Genomic DNA, 21,346 nt, shown 5'->3' with positions numbered 1-21,346 from the left:
AAAACACTCTAAATACCATGGCCTTAATCTCTGAATAGGAATATACGCTGTGTCGCCTGCAAACAAAAACAGGCTCTGTCAGTCCTTGGTACCATTATCCCATCAACAAATCTACTACTCGAAACACTGTTAATGACCCTTGAATATTTTATATAATGAGATTGACATTAGATATTCTTCTATGGACTTGCAAAAGCCTGTTGAGTTAGTTTCATGTATCTTGACAAATTCTACCACATCTGATGTCGGTGCACGTCGGTCATCTTTGAAGTTACCGTATTCGACTTAATAAGCGCCTAGGGTGCTCTCAAAATTAGAAATGGGGGCTTTTATTAGATTATTATTTTCGTGGAAGAAACAGTTGAAAGATAAAATTTCTGAATAGCCTGAAATGTTTATATATGACATATCTTTCCAGAATTTAATTGCCCACAATTAAGGGTGCATATAACACACGAGTGAGTATATACACGAATAAATAAGTCTTTTTGTACATGTGAACAATCCCAAAAAGCACCCTTTCTGATTGATCAAAGCCAATATATTAGCAAATATTGCCGTGGGCGCTTATTAAGTCTAATACAGTATTATGAAACTTGGCTGGTCTTCATTGCCAGCTAGGGGGCACAGGTGGCCCAGTTGTGTAAGGTGCTGCGGTTCGCTGTGCAGAGTTGCGTCCCTTGGACACGCCAGAAACCTATGAATGTGGGTTTGAATCCTGGTTTGCCCCGATTATGTTTCTAGGTTTGGCGGCACCATACCCGTGCTGGTGGGTTTCATCGAGGTGGTAAATGTCTGAGACCTGAATCACTTCGGGCTTTCCTCCCAACATAAATCACGCCGCGATATAACTGGAATACTGTTAAAAGCGGTGTTAAACCCAACTCACTCGTTCATTCATTGCCAGCTTTTGTTTGTACAATCCTTAGACTTTGCGAGGGCTTACCTCGCACATTAATCCGACATGCTGTTATGTATCTGGAATACTTTCAAAATGATGTTAAACCCAACTCCCTCAGATTGTAGAAACTGTCCAAAATGTTGATGAAACAGACTTTTTATTGATAATATTCTGCTCAATTTGATTGAGATACCAAGAAATTTCATACCGTTATGAAACTTGAGGATAACTTCTTAAACTGTGTTATGTTTTGTCAACTTTGAATGAAGCTGAATATGCTGCAGTTCAATGGAAACACGGAATACTATTTGTATAACAGTTCCATTCAGACCCCCACCTCGAACACTGAAAATATCCCTATCAAAAGTTGAGTTGTATGGTTACGAGGCAGTTTTCTGGGTAGCATTGCTGCGCAAACTCGTGGATTTCACCAGAGCAATAAATGTCTGACGAGTGTCGCTTAGGTCTTTTCTCTTACGCAAATCAACATTCTGTGATACGATTGAAACAGCATGTCCACTTAATTTGGAAGGAACGCTTGAAGTGACACAGGTATAGATAATAGACAGTAACACCTACAACTACTTGTATCGCAGTGAGAAACCTGGAAATGGACAGGGCAAATCAATGATAACACATCTAAGGTATGCAAATTTCAGTGTCTTCTAATGGGCTTCCCTATCTGGCTGGTGAAAATCACACCATGAGATAAAGATAAGTTAATCGCGCCAGGAAAAGACAACTTGAATCATTCATAAATCTGTGATAAAATATTTTAATACTTCAGAAAATAATACATGGGAAATACACAGTAATAAATAAAACTCTGAAAATGTAGATAATACTGATTGTAAATGCTGTCTGGTATTCTCAATGAAACGTTTTACTGTGATGTAAGACTGATACCTCACATCTGAGGTATCAACATTTTTTCATGACATAACTAATGTATAGTGTGGCACTGTCAACATATCGTAATGCAGTCCAGTCAAAGTGAGCATGAAGCCTGACTTGAAGGTATGACTAAATATTCAAGCATATATTCAAGGATGATGATGACTTGGATGCTGTCCAGTCGCTTGACCATCAGTTATTCCACACAGGCCCCTTTATTCGCCTGTCCCGGAATGCATCATCAGGTGTCCCTGCAAGTACGTCCCCAGTCACTGATGCATATGCCTGAAATAAGATAACTTTACTGTTACCACAACTCTCAATCTGACATGAGACTTGAGGGCAGACAATGTCCACCTTTTGCCACGCTTATTTTTGAAACTTGTGGTCTAAACTCCAATAAGTGCCCCTTCGCAAACGTTTTGATTATTCTGTAAGTAATCTTTATAAGTACCCCCTCCTAGACCGATATTAACACGACAGTCTGTATTTTCTTGTTAATATTACAGATTTGTCTAAAAAACAACGACTGTGTAGAAGGTTTATATAATTGCCTAGCAACTATTATCAAAACAGTTTTAGTTTCATGGATGTTTCAACTAATTTTGGGCACAACCGCTCACTCTCAGACTTAACCTACTATTCATGGTCTTAAAAGGCACTCGGGATGCTTATGAACGGTGACTATAGTATAATATTATTTATTTTCTTTTTCTGTTCGATTGACATCTTGTAGCAAGGTTTTGATAAGGATTTAGAAGTTGGAAGAACATGAAATCTTGAAACTTTTTATGGATAACAACTTCTTGATTGTTTACAATGTTTCTGGACGACTACCAGCTTCTTCTTCAGATGGGAGCACAGGTTAAGGCACCACGATTCCCTGGGTTCCGTCCCTTGGGCACACCAGAAACCTATGATTGTTGGTTCGATTCCCGGTTCGCCACGATTATGTTTCAAGGTTTGTCGGCACCAAACCTGTGCTTGTGGGTTACACCGAAGTGGTAAACGTCTGAGTCCTGCATCACTCCAGGCTTTCCTCCCACATTAAGCTGATACGCCGTGATATAACTGGAATACTGTTAAAAGCTGCGTTAAACCCAACCCACTCACTCTTCTTCAGGTGAACAAAGGAGCAAGAACTAGCCCTGAAACATTGTTACAGTCAATAAAGAAGCTGTTTCCATAAAAAGTCTCATGTCTTGATCTTGTAGCAGCTCACCATTCTCCCATCTGTATAGTGTGTGTTTGCCAAGGACTGTGTGTTCATGACATAGGCAGACCCTGGCCGGGAGGACTTGAACCGGATGTGGTCGGTTGCCGGGAAGCCACTTTCTACCGGAGATACCTGTGACAGAAAAGAACATAACATCTTATTAATCTCTGATGGCCTTCATGCAGTTTATCACCATGACTTTAAAAGTCCAGTTTCCACCCTTGCCGAACTATGCTGGAATTCCTGGGCTGGTATGTAGCGCCTCCCGTGGCTATTACAGGTTATGTCCCTTCTATGCCTCTCCTATGGCCCAATCAGATTCCAACTCTCGTATCACCTGCATTTGCTTCAGATCTCTATATTGTGATAAAACGAGTCTTACATCGCGAAGTGCATCAAATCACGTGAGCACACTGACTAAAAACATGAAAAGATTTAGAAAATATCTGTTGACAATGAGTTAGCTGTGCACATGCTTTGCAAATCCTCCAATTGACCGAAATCTGCGTGACCGTTAACCAACCGGATTTCAATTTCAGAGCGGGATTTTGATTGGACTATGCATAGACTCGTTAATCCAGCCAAAATGTAACTCCATAATACCAGCCTAGTTCGGCAAGTGTGGAAACTGGACTTTTATAGTCAGTTAACTCACTTGCCTCGGGTAAGATATTTTATCACAAGCATGATGATGTTGGGAGAACACAAAGACATGAAACGTTTATGGATAACAAGTTCTTTATAGTTTGCAAAGACATTTCAGGGAAACTTCTTGCCCTCACCTGATGAAGGGGCAGGGATGAGCCCCAAAAAGGTTGTTACAAACACACAATGTTGTTTAGAAAGGGTCCAATGTAACAAATGTTATTTGGGATAACACTGTCAGTAAAGTACAAATTCTAGTACTTTTGGGGTTGAATCCCATCCAGGATAAGAAACCACACTGCCAGAGTGAGGTACCGGCACTCAGCCACCGAGGCTTCCACAAGAATGAAAGTCCCACATCTGTTAGTCTAGATCGCATACTTTGTGTACCCCTCTGACAAGTGTAAATTGGCATTGTTACCATGGCACAAAGTATGTGATCTAGTCTACCAGAGCAATATCCCAAATTAGTTACTAAAGTTGTTTTCACATAAAAATGACAAAAACAAAGAAACTTCAGTTATTTATCTTGAGTTCAATATGACAATCATTTATGAATTGTAGACAAAGGTTAATTAAGTGCAAGGTTAATACATAATTAGAAACATTTTTGTATCATCAGGTCATAGGTTTTCAGATGGCCACCTTTATTGCAATTACTTTAACTATAATTGGGGGTGTTGCATCAAACAGTGAGTGAGTGAGTGAGTTTGGTTTTACGTCGCTTTTAGCAATATTCCAGCAATATCACGGCGGGGGACACCAGAAATGGGCTTCACACATTGTACCCATTGTCGGGATTCGAACCCGGGGCTTCGGCGTGACGAGCGAACGCTTTAACCACTAGGCTACCTGACCGCCCTCAAACAGACATTGTAAATACTCATATGATGGCTTGTTTTTAAGAGAAAGTTGTTTTTTTATGAGTGAATTAGATGTTTTACAGTTATTTTGTGATTAGAGAGAAAACTATGACTGTTTCTTAAGCGTCCGAAAATCCACCAAAAAAAGCACAGTAAATTGAAGCGCCAGTAAAATATCCACTGCATGCCCATTTCTCCCTTGGTCATACATTCTACAGCAGATCTTGAAATCAAGCAGAAAGTGTCTAATGAATTTCTGAATTCTCAGGTACAAAAGTGACATGTTGTTATATTGTTGCTCATGTAAGAACTGTGTAACTGTGTAACTATTAGGACAAAATAGCCTCTGCTAACCTTCTTGATGATATCCATTCTAATCAGGTCTGACTTGGGAGTTCTCTTACACCCAGCAGCTGAAACAGTAAATGAATGGATGTAACCCACAACATACAGCATGATGACATGAGTGAGTCAGTATGGTTTTATCCTGCTTTTAGCAATATTCTATCAGGGAGACACCAGAAATGGACAGCCATGTATCATGTTACGCTACATATATGGTCAGCCTGCAGTATCACACACCTCATCCACAAAGTTAAACTTCAGTGGCCAACACACCATTCTCTGGCATTACCGTATTCCACGTAATATGCGCCCCGCTCTAATAAGCGCCAATGGAGATATTTGCTAATATATTGGCTAGTGAACAATCCCAATCAGCACCCCTTCCGACTGATCAATGTACACAAGACTTTTTTATTCGTGTATAATACACACTCGTGTGTTACATGCACCCTTAATTATGGGCAATTAAATTCTCGAAAAAAATATCTGTCGTATGTCAACATTTCAGTCTGTCAGCATAAACCACGAAATTTACAATCTTTCAGCTGTTTTTTTTCCACCAAAATACTATTCTAATAAGAGCCCTCTATTTCTAATTTTGAGTGCGCCCTGGGCGCTTATTACCTCGAATACGGTAATAACAATCCGCTGACCCGCACATGACTCTGTGCTGCTGGCCATGAGAATGATACCCCAGCTGCTGTTATAATTTGTATTGGCAGCACTCTCAATACTGCACTCTCAATACTGTACTTAAATAGATATAATCAACTTACTTAACTGATGAAATATATAAAATGTATATAGACTCCCTGTTAAAATATATAGATTCCCTGTTAAAACCTATATACCCTGCCAAACTGCCTATGATACAAGACAAAAGTAAGCAGGGCTCACTAATACCCTGACTTTGGCTCCAACATATTTTCTCAGAAAATCCACTTATCAAAATCAAACTTTGCATTGCATCTCTCCTACTGGAATAGAAACTGTACCCACAATCAGAAAAGAATCCATGAAGTAGTTTTCAAGTTATAGGTCGCACAAATGTTGAAGTACAAAAAACATTCCAAGTTCAAAACATGAAAAAAAATTGCATTTTTTGTCAGAAAATACACATATCAAAATCAAACTTAGCACTGCACCTCTCCAATTAGTATTTTTACCATAAAATTCTTAATACTAAGGACAAACTGAAACATGTAATTCTCCCCGAAAGATATGTACATGAAATTATACAATGATACACAATTAAATGACTTAATGTTTGACCCGGATTCTCTTAAAAAGCAAAATAATATAACATGGTAATGGCATGATTCAAAGATGCACCGGTGTATCATCGTAGGTTGGGGGTGTATACATATTTCTGAGTTCAAAACATGAAGAAAGCAATATTTTCTCAGAAAATCCACTTCAAGTTATAGGTCGCACAAATGTTGAAGTACAAAAACATTCTTAGTTAAAAAAATTAAAAGAATCATATTTATTTTCAGAAAATGCACATAAAAATAAACGCTGCACTGCACCTCTCTTATTGGCATAGAAAGTGTTCACCAAGTTTGAAAAGAATCAATGTAGGAGTTTGCAAGTTAGAGATCACACAATAAAATGTCCTCAGAAGGACAGACAGGCGGAGAAATTTCTTGGTATAACTATATACCCCTACCCTTATAGGTAGGAGCTATAATAATCCAATGGAAAGAGAATATAAGTAATAATTTATATGACTAATTAGGACTTTTGAAACAAATTATCCAGGGTACTTTCTTATATGGAGAAACAACCGTTTGGTAAACTTTTCAGTAATATTATCAAAATTTTGAAAAAAACTAAATAAGAAAATTGTAGGGATGACTGTAGACATGCAAATGTTACAAACTGACTATTGAAACCCAGCAAATACAACTTGCCAAAACAAGGTCTGAGATACGAGTCGTGGTTACAACATGGCATACAAGGCAGCATCACCTCAGATTGTTACATTGTTCTAAAGGAGAGTGTATATGGGCTCCACTTACCAGCGAAGAATGGCCATATGGAATCCAGTGCTGATGCAAAGTCTATTGCAGTTCTGTAAGGAGAGATACGGAACATGTCAGACAGTTTGAATTTCTTCACTTAAATGATTCTCATTCCATTAACTGAAGCAATTACATACTGATGCCTAACTCTAGCACTGTTGGAGCTCTACACCTACAATATATCTGTGTGATCAGATCTGGTGATGCCTAACTCTAGCACTGCTGGAGCTCTACACCTACAATATCTCCATGTGATCGGATCTGGTGATGCCTAACTCTAGCACTGTTGGAGCTCTACACCTACAATATCTCCATGTGATCAGATCTGGTGATGCCTAACTCTAGCACTGCTGGAGCTCTACACCTACAATATCTCCATGTGATCAGATCTGGTGATGCCTAACTCTAGCACTGTTGGAGCTCTACACCTACAATATCTCCATGTGATCGGATCTGGTGATGCCTAACTCCAGCACTGTTGGAGCTCTACAACTACAACATCTCCATGTGATCGGATCTGCTGATGCCTAACTCTAGCACTGTTGGAGCTCTACACCTACAATATCTCCATGTGATGGGATCTGCTGATGCCTAACTCTAGCACTGTTGGAGCTCTATACGTACAATATCTCCATGTGCTCAGATCTGCTGATGCCTAACTCTAGCACTGTTGGAGCTCTATAGATACGTACAATATCTCCATGTGATCAGATCTGCTGATGCCTAACTCTAGCACTGTTGGAGCTCTACACCTACAATATATCTTTGTGATCGGATCTGCTGATGCCTAACTCTAGCAGTGTTGGAGCTCTATACGTACAAAATCTCCATGTGATCGGATCTCCTGATGCCTAACTCTAGCACTGATGCAGCTCTACACCTACAATATATCTGTGTGATCGGATCTGGGGATGCCTAACTCTAGCACTGTTGGAGCTCTACACCTACAATATATCTGTGTGATCGGATCTGCTGATGCCTAACTCTAGCACTGTTGGAGCTCTACACCTACAATATCTCTGTGTGATCAGATCTGGTGATGCCTAACTCTAGCACTGCTGGAGCTCTACACCTACAATATATCTGTGTGATCGGATCTGGTGATGCCTAACTCTAGCACTGTTGGAGCTCTACACCTACAATATCTCCATGTGATCGGATCTGGTGATGCCTAACTCTAGCACTGTTGGAGCTCTATACGTACATTATCTCAATGTGATCGGATCTGCTGATGCCTAACTCTAGCGCAGTTGGAGTTCCAAACCCACAATATCTCCATGTGATCGGATCTGCTGATGCCTAACTCTAGCACTGTTGGAGCTCTACACCTACAATATATCTGTCTGATCGGATCTGCTGATGCCTAACTCTAGCACTGCTGGAGCTCTACACCTACAATATATCTGTCTGATCAGATCTGGTGATGCCTAACTCTAGCACTGTTGGAGCTCTACACCTACAATATCTCTGTGTGATCAGATCTGCTGATGCCTAACTCTAGCACTGTTGGAGCTCTACACCTACAATATCTCTGTGTGATCGGATCTGCTGATGCCTAACTCTAGCACGGTTGGAGCTCTACTCCTACAATATATCTGTGTGATCGGATCTGGTGATGCCTAACTCTAGCACTGCTGGAGCTCTACACCTACAATATATCTGTCTGATCGGATCTGGTGATGCCTAACTCTAGCACTGCTGGAGCTCTACACCTACAATATCTCTGTGTGATCAGATCTGCTGATGCCTAACTCTAGCACTGTTGGAGCTCTACACCTACAATATATCTGTCTGATCAGATCTGGTGATGCCTAACTCTAGCACTGTTGGAGCTCTACACCTACAATATCTCTGTGTGATCAGATCTGCTGATGCCTAACTCTAGCACTGTTGGAGCTCTACACCTACAATATCTCTGTGTGATCGGATCTGCTGATGCCTAACTCTAGCACGGTTGGAGCTCTACTCCTACAATATATCTGTGTGATCGGATCTGGTGATGCCTAACTCTAGCACTGCTGGAGCTCTACACCTACAATATATCTGTCTGATCGGATCTGGTGATGCCTAACTCTAGCACTGCTGGAGCTCTACACCTACAATATCTCTGTGTGATCGGATCTGGTGATGCCTAACTCTAGCACTGTTGGAGCTCTACACCTACAATATATCTGTGTGATCAGATCTGCTGATGCCTAACTTTAGCACTGTTGGAGCTCTACACCTACAATATCTCCATGTGATGGGATCTGGTGATGCCTACCTCTAGCACTGCTGGAGCTCTACACCTACAATATCTCCATGTGATCGGATTTGGTGATGCCTAACTCTAATACAGTTGGAGTTCCAAACCCACAATATCTCCATGTGATCAGATCTGCTGATGCCTAACTCTAGCACTGTTGGAGCTCTACGCCTACAATATCTCCATGTGATCAGATCTGGTGATGCCTAACTCCAGCACTGTTGGAGCCCTACACCTACAATATCTCCACGTGATCGGATCTGCTGATGCCTAACTCTAGCACTGTTGGAGCTCTATACGTACAATATCTCTATGTGATCGGATCTGCTGATGCCTAACTCCAGCACTGTTGGAGCTCTACAACTACAATATCTCCATGTGATGGGATCTGCTGATGCCTAACTCTAGCACTGTTGGAGCTCCATACGTACAATATCTCCATGTGATCGGATCTGCTGTTGCCTAACTCTAGCACTGTTGGAGCTCTATAGATACGTACAATATCTCCATGTGCTCAGATCTGCTGATGCCTAACTCTAGCACTGTTGGAGCTCTACACCTACAATATATCTTTGTGATCGGATCTGCTGATGCCTAACTCCAGCACTGCTTGAGCTCTATACGTACAATATCTCCATGTGATCGGATCTGCTGATGCCTAACTCTAGTACTGTTGGAGCTCTACACCTACAATATATCTGTGTGATCGGATCTGGTGATGCCTTACTCTAGTACTGTTGGAGCTCTACACCTACAATATATCTGTGTGATCGGATCTGGTGATGCCTAACTCTAGCACTGTTGGAGCTCTACACCTACAATATATCTGTCTGATCGGATCTGCTGATGCCTAACTCTAGCACTGTTGGAGCTCTACACCTACAATATCTCTGTGTGATCAGATCTGGTGTTAACCCACCTGCCCTGGTTGTCCGTTGTATACAGATCTGATAACCCACCTACCCTGGTTGTCCCTTATATAGAGAACTGAAAACCCTACTGCTCTGGTTGTCCATTGTATACTCATAACCCACCTGCCCTTGTTGTCTGTTGTATACAGATCTGATAACCCACCTGCCCTGGTTGTCCATTGTATACTGATAACCCACCTGCCCTGGTTGTCGGTTGTATACAGATCTGATAACCAACATGCCCTGGTTGTCGGTTGTATACAGATCTGATACCCACCCGCCCTGGTTGTCCGTTGTATTAGGATCTGATACCCACCTGCCCTTGTTGTCGGTTGTATACAGATCTGATAACCAACCTGCCCTGGTTGTCCGTTGTATACAGATCTGATACCCACCCGCCCTGGTTGTCGGTTGTATACAGATCTGATACCCACCCGCCCTGGTTGTCCGTTGTATTAGGATCTGATACCCACCTGCCCTGGTTGTCGGTTGTATACAGATCTGATAACCAACCTGCCCTGGTTGTCGGTTGTATACAGATCTGATACCCACCCGCCCTGGTTGTCCGTTGTATACATATCTGATACCCACCCGCCCTGGTTGTCCGTTGTATACAGATCTGATACCCACCCGCCCTGGTTGTCCTTTGTATACAGATCTGATACCCACCTGCCCTGGTTGTCGGTTGTATACAGATCTGATAACCCACCTGCCCTGGTTGTCCGTTGTATACAGGTCTGGTTCGTAAGGCATCAGTTTCAGGATGACCTTGCCATGAGCTTGGAATGAGGCACAGTGAAGCGGCGTCCATAGTGTTCCCCTGTTGAGGAGGTTGACGTCTGCTCTGAAAGTTGTAGACAAACACCACTAAATGACTGTGTACCAGAGCTTCAAGTATCTTTGTGAGGGGATAAATAGACCCTTCCCTGGAATGTTGGCTATAACAACATGGCTGACACATGCTGTACAGTATCTGAAGCAGTCGAGGTAGAAAAGAAGACTATGGTCTCATCTGATGTCATCACAGCTGGGGCTAGTTCTAACTTGTATTTCTGTTGGAACAGACGTATATTTGTGAATGTGAATGTGACTTAGCCTTCTAACGCCCCATAGGCATCTTAGGTTGTGATTCTCCCCAGGGAGCTGAGACTGAAAACTGAGGGCACACTGATCCATTGATCGAGGTAATAATAATGTAGCGCCATGAGCATTCACTTAGTGAATAGAATTTGGCGCATTACAAAAGGACTTATTATCTCTTTCAGTTCTCAATGTATGTGCTACATTCATGCCATAGCCCAAATTGAGAATTCTCAATATTGTCCAGAATATATAAGAAACTTTGGCAATCGCGATGCTCACTTGAGCAAAATACCCAGAACTGTAATTCATTTACAATAAAAGAGATTAAAAACTAAATGTTTACGAATACCTCTGATTGGTTACTCTTTATCGCAATGAATGTATCACATACTGAAATAAACCTTATTTGTGCCCAGGCATTTGATCCTGGTCACAAGGGGAGCTCCTGGATTATTTCAATAAACAAATTATATCAAAACAAATGATGAACATAATACAGTCAGTACAATGTAGTCAGTTCCTCTGTCCTACTTGCTCAACGGAAACTGACACTGAAACCTCAACATGAAACAGAAATGTCACCACAGTAACATATATCTAAATTCAGTTATAATTGTTGACACAATGTGAGTGTATGAATCACCCCAATCAATGAGACTGGTCTTCATTATCAGACAATTGCCTCGTATACATGATATACACTTAAAGGGAAGTAACTCCTGCATGCTTATATGATCAGTATGGCAAGTATGCAAAGTGGTCTGAAACATTTCTATCTGAAGTGCGAACAAACTAGGGCTGGGACGGGTAACTCGGGTACCCGGGTCGGGTGGGTACTGAGTAGGACCCGGGTACCCACAGGACTACCCGGACCCGTGGTTAGTCACGTTATTATATTGTGTAACGGCAAAAATTATCTAGAACTCTATGGTTACACTATAAGTGATAAATGTTCACATTTCTTTCTGACTTTATATGTTTGCATAATGATAAAACATCAGTCAACTTCAGTGTATGCATGACCAGATCGGTTTACATGTGTATCTAAATTCATTTTGACAGGAGTACGGTCAAACTATTCCCAATCAGACATGTTTTACCTATCTCTTGAGATCTACAGCAGGTACCCGGGTAGGGTCTGGTAATAGGGGGTTGGGTACCCGGGTAGTAAATTTGGACTCGCCCCAGCCCTAGAACAAACATCAACCTTTCTCCACCATTGTTGGTACTCTTTTCATATGTTTGTTTGTTTGTTGTTTAATGCTGCACTCAGCAATAGTCCAGCTATATGACGGCGGTCTGTAAATAATCGAGTCTGGACCAGACAATCTTTTCACATGAGAACTATTGAGTGTTCATAAATCACTATTTGATCCCCCCAACCCCACCCACCTAACTTTGAAATCAAACACTGCAACAGTTGTGATTTACTTGCAGGCACAGAATGAATGCATCTAATCCATACATGCTTTGATTTATTGACATTAATATATAATGTAATATCTTGCATATTGTATGGCCACACTGTGTTTAATTGTGATGAAATTTGTAACCAACAAATTCACACACAAACACACACACAGACACACATAGACAAACAAACACAAACACACAAACATGAACAAACACACAGAGACAGACACACATACACACAAACATAACCAAAGACACAGACAGACACATACATACGCACACATTCACAGACACACACACACACATCACACACACTCAGACACACAAACAGAGAGACACACACATGCATGCACACACACAGCCACAGACACACACAGACACAGTAACACACACACACTTGACTTTGTTATCCCTGTATATGTCACCTGGCTTTGGGCAATACTTGGTCTATCCCAAAACAGGTGAACTGGAAACTTGGTTCCTCACCCAGCTTTGAGTAGTTCCTCCACTATGTCTGCATAGCCCCAGAATGCTGCAACAGCCAGGGGACTCATCCCGTCGGATGACAGGCCGTTAACATCCGCACCCTGCACAAGTAGCTGACGAACTGACTGAAAATACAAACAGTAACATCCCATGATACCACCGCTAAAACTGATTACCCCCTGGTCAGTGGCACAAAAGAAATCTGACTATTTAAATAAAACATGCCAAACATGTATCTGTATTAACTCAATAGTTTTAGTATTTTTATGTTTACAGAACACAAAAACTGCATTATCAGTGGTTTGAGAAGGGAGCTAACTCTGCTTGCCTAATCGAAAGTGCAAGGTAAGCCATCATTCGAAACTGAACTCTCTGGTTTACTACATCCAAAAAACTTAAAAAACAACTAATATTTTGTCAATATAAAGTATGTTTCCTGGCTTTAAATTGGAAATTTAAAGCAGAACACACTTCTACAAACATTGCAAAACTTGGTACTAGTGAGTGAGAATGGTTTTACGTCACTTTTAGCAATATTCCAGCAATATCACTTCGGAGGACACCAGAAATAGGCTTCACACATTGTACCCATGTGTGGAATTGAACCCAGGTTTTTGGGGTGACGAGCAAACGCTTTAACCACGAGGCTATCCCACCACCCCTAAATTGGGTTCTCGTCTCATTAATATTCATGAGTTTTTCTGTAAAATGGAACAAGTTCCCGGAAAAGTTGGAGGTCATCAGTCATAGGCTTGATAAACATGATAAAGCTTGGGGTTATACAAATGTGGGCCCACTTGTTTTGATCACCATATATATGACCGGGAAGCAGTGAGCCAACATTTTAGAAAATGATAATGAGCGGTAAGCCAATGTATTAAAGAGGATTTGCATACTAGTAGTATCACACTGATCATACAACTACTGACTTTCTTAAATGTGGGCCAACCTGCAGCCATCTCTATTCAGAAAAAAAGTGGGCCTTTTGGGAAAACAAATACCCTTGAGTTTTTAATTTCATTTGCAAGAGCTATATTTTGATTTGCTGCAAGTTACGGATGGAAAGATGAAAATACAATATATTCAAACCTTTGATGTAAATAAGAATACTGGAATAGAGCTAGCTTGAGCTGGCTAGACTTGCTTTTGTATGCATTTCTAGATTATTTTTTTTCATAAATTAATATATTCCACAGTCATGGTACAGGACTATATACCTTAGTGTTGAGATGGCAAATTAATATTTTGACTTACAATGTGCAGTGTGACAAAAACGCCATTTTTCATAAATACTAAAATAACAGAGATATTCCAGATTGAAATTAGCGTGACCTCCCTTCCCAATATGAACCACTGATAATACGGTTTCGCATTTATGAAAACAAAATATTAATTAACGCAATTCTCTCGATGCCTGACTGTCACCAAAGTGTTTCCTTAGTTAGACTATGAGTGAAGATATCTGGGAAACAAATTAGCAAAATAAACGTGACTGTTTATTTGGGCTGTTTTACAATACTCATTATATATGGGCTTTCTCCGGAAACGTAAGTTTCAAAAAGCCCTCAGATCAGATCTTGTACTTTTAGAATAGATTTAATTGTTTGACATACACTGGTGAGAATCTGTAGCCAATTACAATTAGGAGCTTGATAACACCTCCTCTCTAGAACACGCATGCTCATAAAGCGTAGGGATAAACATTTTACTGATCTGTCATTACTTGCAAAAGAAAAAGGCAATTACAAAATTCGAAATTAAAATATTGGCATCCGCGTACCAGATAAATATTTTGATGGTATCCTAAATTGCCTGTACCACTTTAATAACATAGCTCGGCGTACCAATGAAAAGGGGGTTGTCGCCATCAATTAGGCCTAGGTCTGTTTACGTTATCAGTTATTGTTTACTGTGTCGCCGTCGCCCAAAACAGTGATAAATACACCGCTGTAAACAAATCCAACTGTAGCGGCAGTCTTGAAATTGAGATGAACAAACAGCTGCACTGATCCACGATGTGACGTTCTAAAAATAGAGGTAGGTCATGTGTTGCATAGTAATTTCCATGGAAACCAAAAGTCAGCTGAATTTTTCCAGTGATAATAAAGCCTTATCGAAATGTTACATAACCATTTGTGACGCTTTTTCAAACACATAGAGCTTTGAGATAAATTCTGCAAGTAGAATATTTCGTGAGATGCATATTTCCATTGAATATTCACCGAAATATCACCGCTAGCGGCGGCAGCAGCCAGTTGCATGGTCGTCGCCATTTTGAATGTGACGTAAAAGTCACGTGACCCAATGACAACACCCAACATGTGCTCGCGGCTGAAAAACATGAACTCGCCGGGGGCAGCGTGTATATAAACTGAGTTGGATGTCATGGTGTGCAATCTCCTCTTGGATGTAGTAGAGACATTTCAGACAAGAAGTCATCAGAGTGATTTCATGTCCGATGTTCAATCATGGTGTTAAACAACAATGTTGTGAAGAAACCGACAGTTAAATCTTCAAAATGGGCGGGGCAAATAGATGCTCTTCTGTGTGTTTTGACAGCCATAGTCGCCGGCGGTTGCTATCTTAATAGCTTGAATGGAGATTTTGTGCATGATGATATCTATGCAATTAAAAACAATCCTGATGTTAATGGACAGTCGGAATGGACGGAAATATTTACCAATGATTTTTGGGGACGGCCAATGTTGGACAACTCGAGCCATAAGTCGTACAGACCACTAACAGTTCTGACATTCAGGTAAGTCAACGGCGCGCGTAATAGAGAAGCGATGGGTAACTTTTGTTAAGTCTGTGTGCACACGAGTCCTGCTGTGAATTCATAGGCGGGATAATGGCGAGATAGAGATGAAAATACCACAGTAGGAGAATCAAACAATATCCGAAACGCAAACGTTTAGTATTCTCTATCCATCAATGTGATATTCAATCCGCATCAATCACAGTGACAGTTTAATTATCGTGATATTTGGAAACTCTCCAATACGTTCAGAGTTCAAAGGATTGCGTTTGTTACAGTATTGTTATTCTGTGGACAAAGCGGTCACCAGTTCACATTGATGTGAACATCTGGTAAACATCACATGTTACTGAAGCACCATGCAAAACGTGTTGATTGCATATGTAACACTTTCAGTCAGGTTACCAGTAACAGAAATAAGTGTGAAAAAAGTGTTTGGCAATAAAAAGTTTTTTTTTATCTAAGTTGTAATCCTCAATAAAGCCACAGTTCATCCACAACTATGCTTGTTGAAAGAGGCGACTAACGGGATCGGTTGGTCAGGCTCGCGGACTTGGATCGATGCTCGTGATATTAATCACTGGATTGTCTGGTCTAGACTTGATTATTTACAGACCACCGTCATATAGCTGCAATATTGCTGAGTGCGACGTTAAACAACAAACCTACCAACTACCTCATCCACCAGCTTATGCATCTGTTTGGCTAGCCTTATTGATTAACACTGAAAAACTGTTTTGGTTCAATAGTCTTGAAATTGCCAGGAATTGAAGAGTCCATGTAACAGCTGTTCTCTGTGTGTCCCAGGGCTCCAGATGAATAGTTATTACTCACAGTGTCGTTATTGGGCTATGGTGATTTATTGTGTGTATTTTACACAAATGAACAGCGTATCTGGTGCTCTGTGTACATTTTCAGTTTAAAAGTATGACCAACATGGACACCAGGGGTGGGGACTACATTAGGGAGTAACTCTCTTCTGGATGAAAACATATCATTGACAAGTGATAGTATTCTCAGTTTCTTGAAGTGGTATTTTACAAACTTTACTATCAATGAAGACAGATTTGACATATTGATTTCAACTTCTTTAATCTTTCATTGTCTTCATAATATCAGTTCATATCGTTAGACCTTGTTTCGGAGGTCAGAACAGTGAATGTTGTTTTATTGATGTTTAAGGCTTATATGAAGGAATAACATTCTGATTGTACCTGCAACAACTTCTTTAATCATTCTTTCACTCTGTCGGCGATACACACTGGTGGCGATTACCTCACCCATCTTCTATGCAACCACATTATGAGAAGAAGAAATAAGAAAAATGATGCTGTAATATGTAAAATGAATACAAAAGAATATAAATTAAAAGGGACTAAAAATATTTGACAAAAGTATATCCTAAATGAGAATTGAATCTGATAGTGAATGTCAAATTCACTTCCAGTTTATAGAAACACTTTTCCATGTCACGAATGTCTAAACCATGTGACTTGAACAGTCACACAATGGAGGACCCTGGTAGATCAAAAGAGAATATAAATGAACAACTATCAAACACATTAATTTCACCTCCAGGTAATACTACGTAGCATTAAACCAGTTAATTAGCTCACACAAACTTGCTTCACCTACTGTTTGTTAATCAGGGGAAACAATTAGACCTCTTGTGGTGTGTCATGTAACCAGTCTACAATGGTTTGTCAGGAACCAGAGCTAACTACCCTTTAATGAGCTACCTGTTTGTCACTGTACTGCCCACGTGGTGTGTTTGATCTCATAATGACCGTCACTTGCCAGCATTGATAGGGATAACAGTAATATCTACCACCAAGCTATCAGCTGTATTTTTACATGCAGATCGTGATAACCTGTGTCCCAGTTCAAAGACGGAAATAAACAATATTTTCAGTATTAATAAGTACCGTATTCGACGTAATAAGCGCCCACGGCGATATTTGCTAATATATTGGCTAGTGAACAATCCCAATTAGCACCCCTTCCGATTGATCAATGGACACAAGACTTATTTATTTGCGTATAATACGCACTCGTGTGTTATATGCACCCTTAATTATGGGCAATTAAATTCTGGAAAAATATATATCTTGTATATAAACATTTCAGTCTGTCAGCATAAACCACGGAATTTATCTTTCAACTCTGTTTTTTTTCCACCAAAACAATATTCTAATAAGAGCCCACTGTTTCTAATTTTAAGAGCGACCTTGGCGCTTATTACGTCAAATGCGGTATTTTATTTGCTTTTGAATGACAATATTGAAATTGTTTGCAAGAGTTTCAATGAGCCTTGGCAACTATAACTTGACTACAACTGTTGAATGATGAAATCTAGTTCATGTTTTTTGGCAGGGCTTTGTTACCTTGGAGCAATCTGTGATACAAGTAATAAATAAAGGGTTGGCCATATAAGAATTAGAACACCAACACTTACTTTATTTATTCTGTGTTTAGCAGAAATTAAGATAAAAGGTGATGCCATTACAACTACAATCTGTTATTATTCAAGTGAGTGAGTGAGTGAGTATGGCTTTTAAATGTCGCTTTTAACAATATTCCAGCAATATCACGATGGGGGACACCAGAAATGGGCTTCACACATTGTACCAATATCAGGAATTGAACCTGGGTCTTTGGTGTGACGAGCGCTTTAACCACTAGGCTACCCAACCGCCCCTGTTATTCATGTGAGAACATATAAATGTAAACATGAAAATTAATTAAAAGCTTAGGATATTAAAATTGATCTTTCAGTATTTGCCTTTTCACCCACAGTACAATATTGGTGGATGTACAAGAATTAAATCATAAATGTAACATTGAACAAACTTAAAGTTGAATATATTTTTCGTTTCAAAGTAGTAACCATTGAAATTTTAGTATTTTTCCCATCCAATCACAACTATCTAATCAGTAGCGATGTCCTTGAAGGGTATTTATCTAGAGAGTCCAATATTCAGCCCTCAACCTGCAGCCAATGAAGTTCCTTGTATTAATTCATGTTCCTACAGTAATAACTAATGTGATGGCTTGGTCAAGGAGACTTGTAGTCCAGTGATAACAGGTCCAGGAAAGTTGGAGAGGCTGTAAATGCTTAATTTATTCATATGACTGCATGAATGCAGTGTTAAAATTCCTCTGAACAAAAAGAACTATAAAAAATCCCAATTTTGAACAAATAAGAGTTGTTTCCCGATTTGCCTGCCAAGTTATCTGGTTTGGAATCTTTGATAAATCCCCGCTTGATTGTCGCATGACAACTGAGTATGAGGTGTGACCTTGACCGATGTATACGGGGAAAGCGCGTGAAACACGACCCAAACTAAGCAAATTAACATGTCTCCCAAGCAAGTGACACGACCTCTTCACGATATCTGTTTGTATACCAAGCTGGTCAGCAAGACCTTTTCACATCACGTTGTCATTATAAACCTGACACTTCAAACGGGAATACGTCCAATATCTCCTGACTGAAGGTGTAATATAGTCTATTATAACTTGCTTGCAGTGTTGCATAAGCAAAAACATTCTCTAGTCATCAAAACGTCCCAACTTAGTGAAGGCATTTGTTATATTTCCCTTATTAAATGCCTTCAAACTTTCAATACTACATTTGAAAAGTAATCAAAGGATATTTGCATGACAAGTATCCCATATTGATATGTGTCAAGTGGTGGTGGATTTAGAAGGCAAAGTTGATGAATTAGCCGTTTTGATTATGTAAATCTGCGTTGTGATCCATTATATCCCTTTCATTAAATGAAGGCGTGGTATTAACTTCCAAACTATTTCAGGAGAACATTTTATAATTGTTCAGAAAATCATTCATGTTTTGTTTACTTGTGTGAACAATTTAAAAGGTCTAAAAAGAGAAAGATTAAGAAATGTTAACTTATTTAGACTTCAATGCGTCAGTTCAGATTGGAATTTTTATATATGGTTGTCTTTACTGCATAGTGTCTCTCCGTGATATATAGCTGGAATATTTGCACTCTGATAACTGTAGAGTGAGTCAGTTGCATTTTATGTCATTTTAAAGCAATATTCCAGGAATATTTCGGCGGGGATCAATAGACATGGGCTTCAGACATTGTAGTCCTGTCTGTAATGGAACCCAGACCTTCGACATATGCTGTAAGCATACCCAAAGAGGGCACACAAAGTATGTGATCTAGACTACCAGTTGTCGGACTTTCAATTTGTGGAAGCCTTGGTGGCTGGGTGGGTTAGATTGCTGGCGATTAGGTGCCTCACTCTGGCAGTGTGGGTTTGAATACCGGATGGGACTCGACCCAAAGAGTACGAGAATCTGTATTTTACTTTACTAAGAAAGTGTTATCCCAAATAAAACATTTGATATATTCAACATATTTTGGACAAGGAATGCTCTTGGTATCCTGATTTAAAGGCGTTCCAATTGTAGCTATTACCAATATTATCATGAAAGCATTGTTGCTCAGTGCCCTTGTCTGACTCTGTATCAGGAGTGAGCGTCAAAGATTATCGTACCTCCATCCTTCAAGCATCATCATTAAGTCTCGTCTCGAAATCAGACCCTCTGTAATGGTGGTCTTTTTGTCACAGAGTCTTTAGAAAAGTTACCCAGTGTAGGCACGGAGTACATCTAACGTTGTGTTGCATGTCTTGTTGTGAATGTGGGTTCGAATCCTGGATGGGACTCAAAAAGGTACTAGAATTTGTACTTTACTAAGAAAGTGTTATCCCAAATTTAACATTTGTTACTGTAAGCACTTGGCTACTCCATCACCCTCACAGTTGTAGGGATAAACATCTTAGATGTGAGCTTAACATCTCCATCATCTACAAGACTAAAATATCCAAAGTTCAAACAATGGTGTTTGTTATAGTGCTAATCCTAGGACTACTTATGAGGTAGAAAGAATAAAACATAACTTAGATTTAGACACAGTTATAAGACTTCAGGACATCAGTTGAGATTGCAGTTTTGTTTATCTGTTGTGAACATCTCTTAAATCTGAAAGACGAAACATCCTAAATGTTTTAGAAATGTAATGTTTCTCCTTGATGAGCAGAGAGAGGTCTCTGTGTGATTGAGGAGAATGACGGCAGGAATGGCGCTCCTTTGTCCCTCTGACAGATGAGTCTGCCATCAAGCACTGTCACGGTGTCTGTCACACCTATTCACACAGTGCATACAGTAATATTACAAACATTCAGAACAGGATTTACCGTTCTGGCTGGTTGTGCAACAGCTGTTGTGGAATTTATAACTAGGACATCGTTTTCATGATTGTGATGTCATTGTTAAAAGTAGATTCTGTTTAATTTAACCCTATATGTACATCTTACTATCTCACAACATACGATATACAGCAGGGCAATTACCTAATGATATTTGTTATAGTTGAAACTTGACTCCAAGGTTTTGGTAGAAAATTAAACCTTTGAGCAAGGTCTCACTTGAAAGTATTACCTTTCACAAGGTTTCTAAGAGAAGGCAAGACACCTACAATACACTAGGCAAAAGTAGCAGTACGTTATAAGTAATTAGTAGGATGC

The 21,346-nt window shown here is 39.9% G+C and overlaps 2 protein-coding genes across 4 annotated transcripts in view; one reads left to right on the top strand and one right to left on the bottom strand.

Annotated features, from left to right (window-relative positions):
• Window positions 1–1,660: 1,660 nt before the first annotated feature.
• LOC124140325 (ankyrin repeat domain-containing protein 50-like) lies at window positions 1,661–15,346 on the bottom strand. Of its 2 annotated transcripts, none has more exons than XM_046507850.2 (7): window positions 15,249–15,346; window positions 13,027–13,151; window positions 10,754–10,888; window positions 6,886–6,938; window positions 4,874–4,932; window positions 3,018–3,143; window positions 1,661–2,080 (listed from the first exon to the last, which is right to left on the bottom strand). In XM_046507850.2, the coding sequence occupies exons 1-7, from the start codon at window positions 15,297–15,299 to the stop codon at window positions 1,988–1,990; spliced, it is 642 nt and encodes a 213-aa protein (XP_046363806.2). In that variant the 5' UTR covers window positions 15,300–15,346; the 3' UTR covers window positions 1,661–1,987. The 2 variants fall into 2 exon arrangements, with proteins under 2 accessions (XP_046363806.2, XP_046363808.2); XM_046507852.2 differs by lacking the exon at window positions 15,249–15,346 and adding an exon at window positions 14,871–14,971.
• Window positions 15,347–15,358: 12 nt separating this feature from the next.
• Window positions 15,359–21,346, top strand: part of LOC124140323 (protein O-mannosyl-transferase TMTC1-like) — a 91,210-nt gene continuing 85,222 nt past the window's right edge. For both annotated transcript variants that reach the window (XM_048383703.1, XM_048383704.1), the window contains exon 1: window positions 15,359–15,784. In XM_048383703.1, the coding sequence (XP_048239660.1) occupies window positions 15,495–15,784 (290 nt within the window). In that variant the 5' untranslated portion in view covers window positions 15,359–15,494. The remainder of the gene's footprint in view (window positions 15,785–21,346) is intronic.

The sequence above is a fragment of the Haliotis rufescens genome, unplaced genomic scaffold (assembly GCF_023055435.1).
Source record: "Haliotis rufescens isolate VD_foot unplaced genomic scaffold, xgHalRufe1.0.p SCAF_5, whole genome shotgun sequence".
Taxonomy (NCBI): Eukaryota; Metazoa; Mollusca; class Gastropoda; order Lepetellida; family Haliotidae; genus Haliotis; species Haliotis rufescens.
Note: the sequence above shows the minus strand (reverse complement) of the source record. Positions and strands in the feature narration are given on the sequence as shown.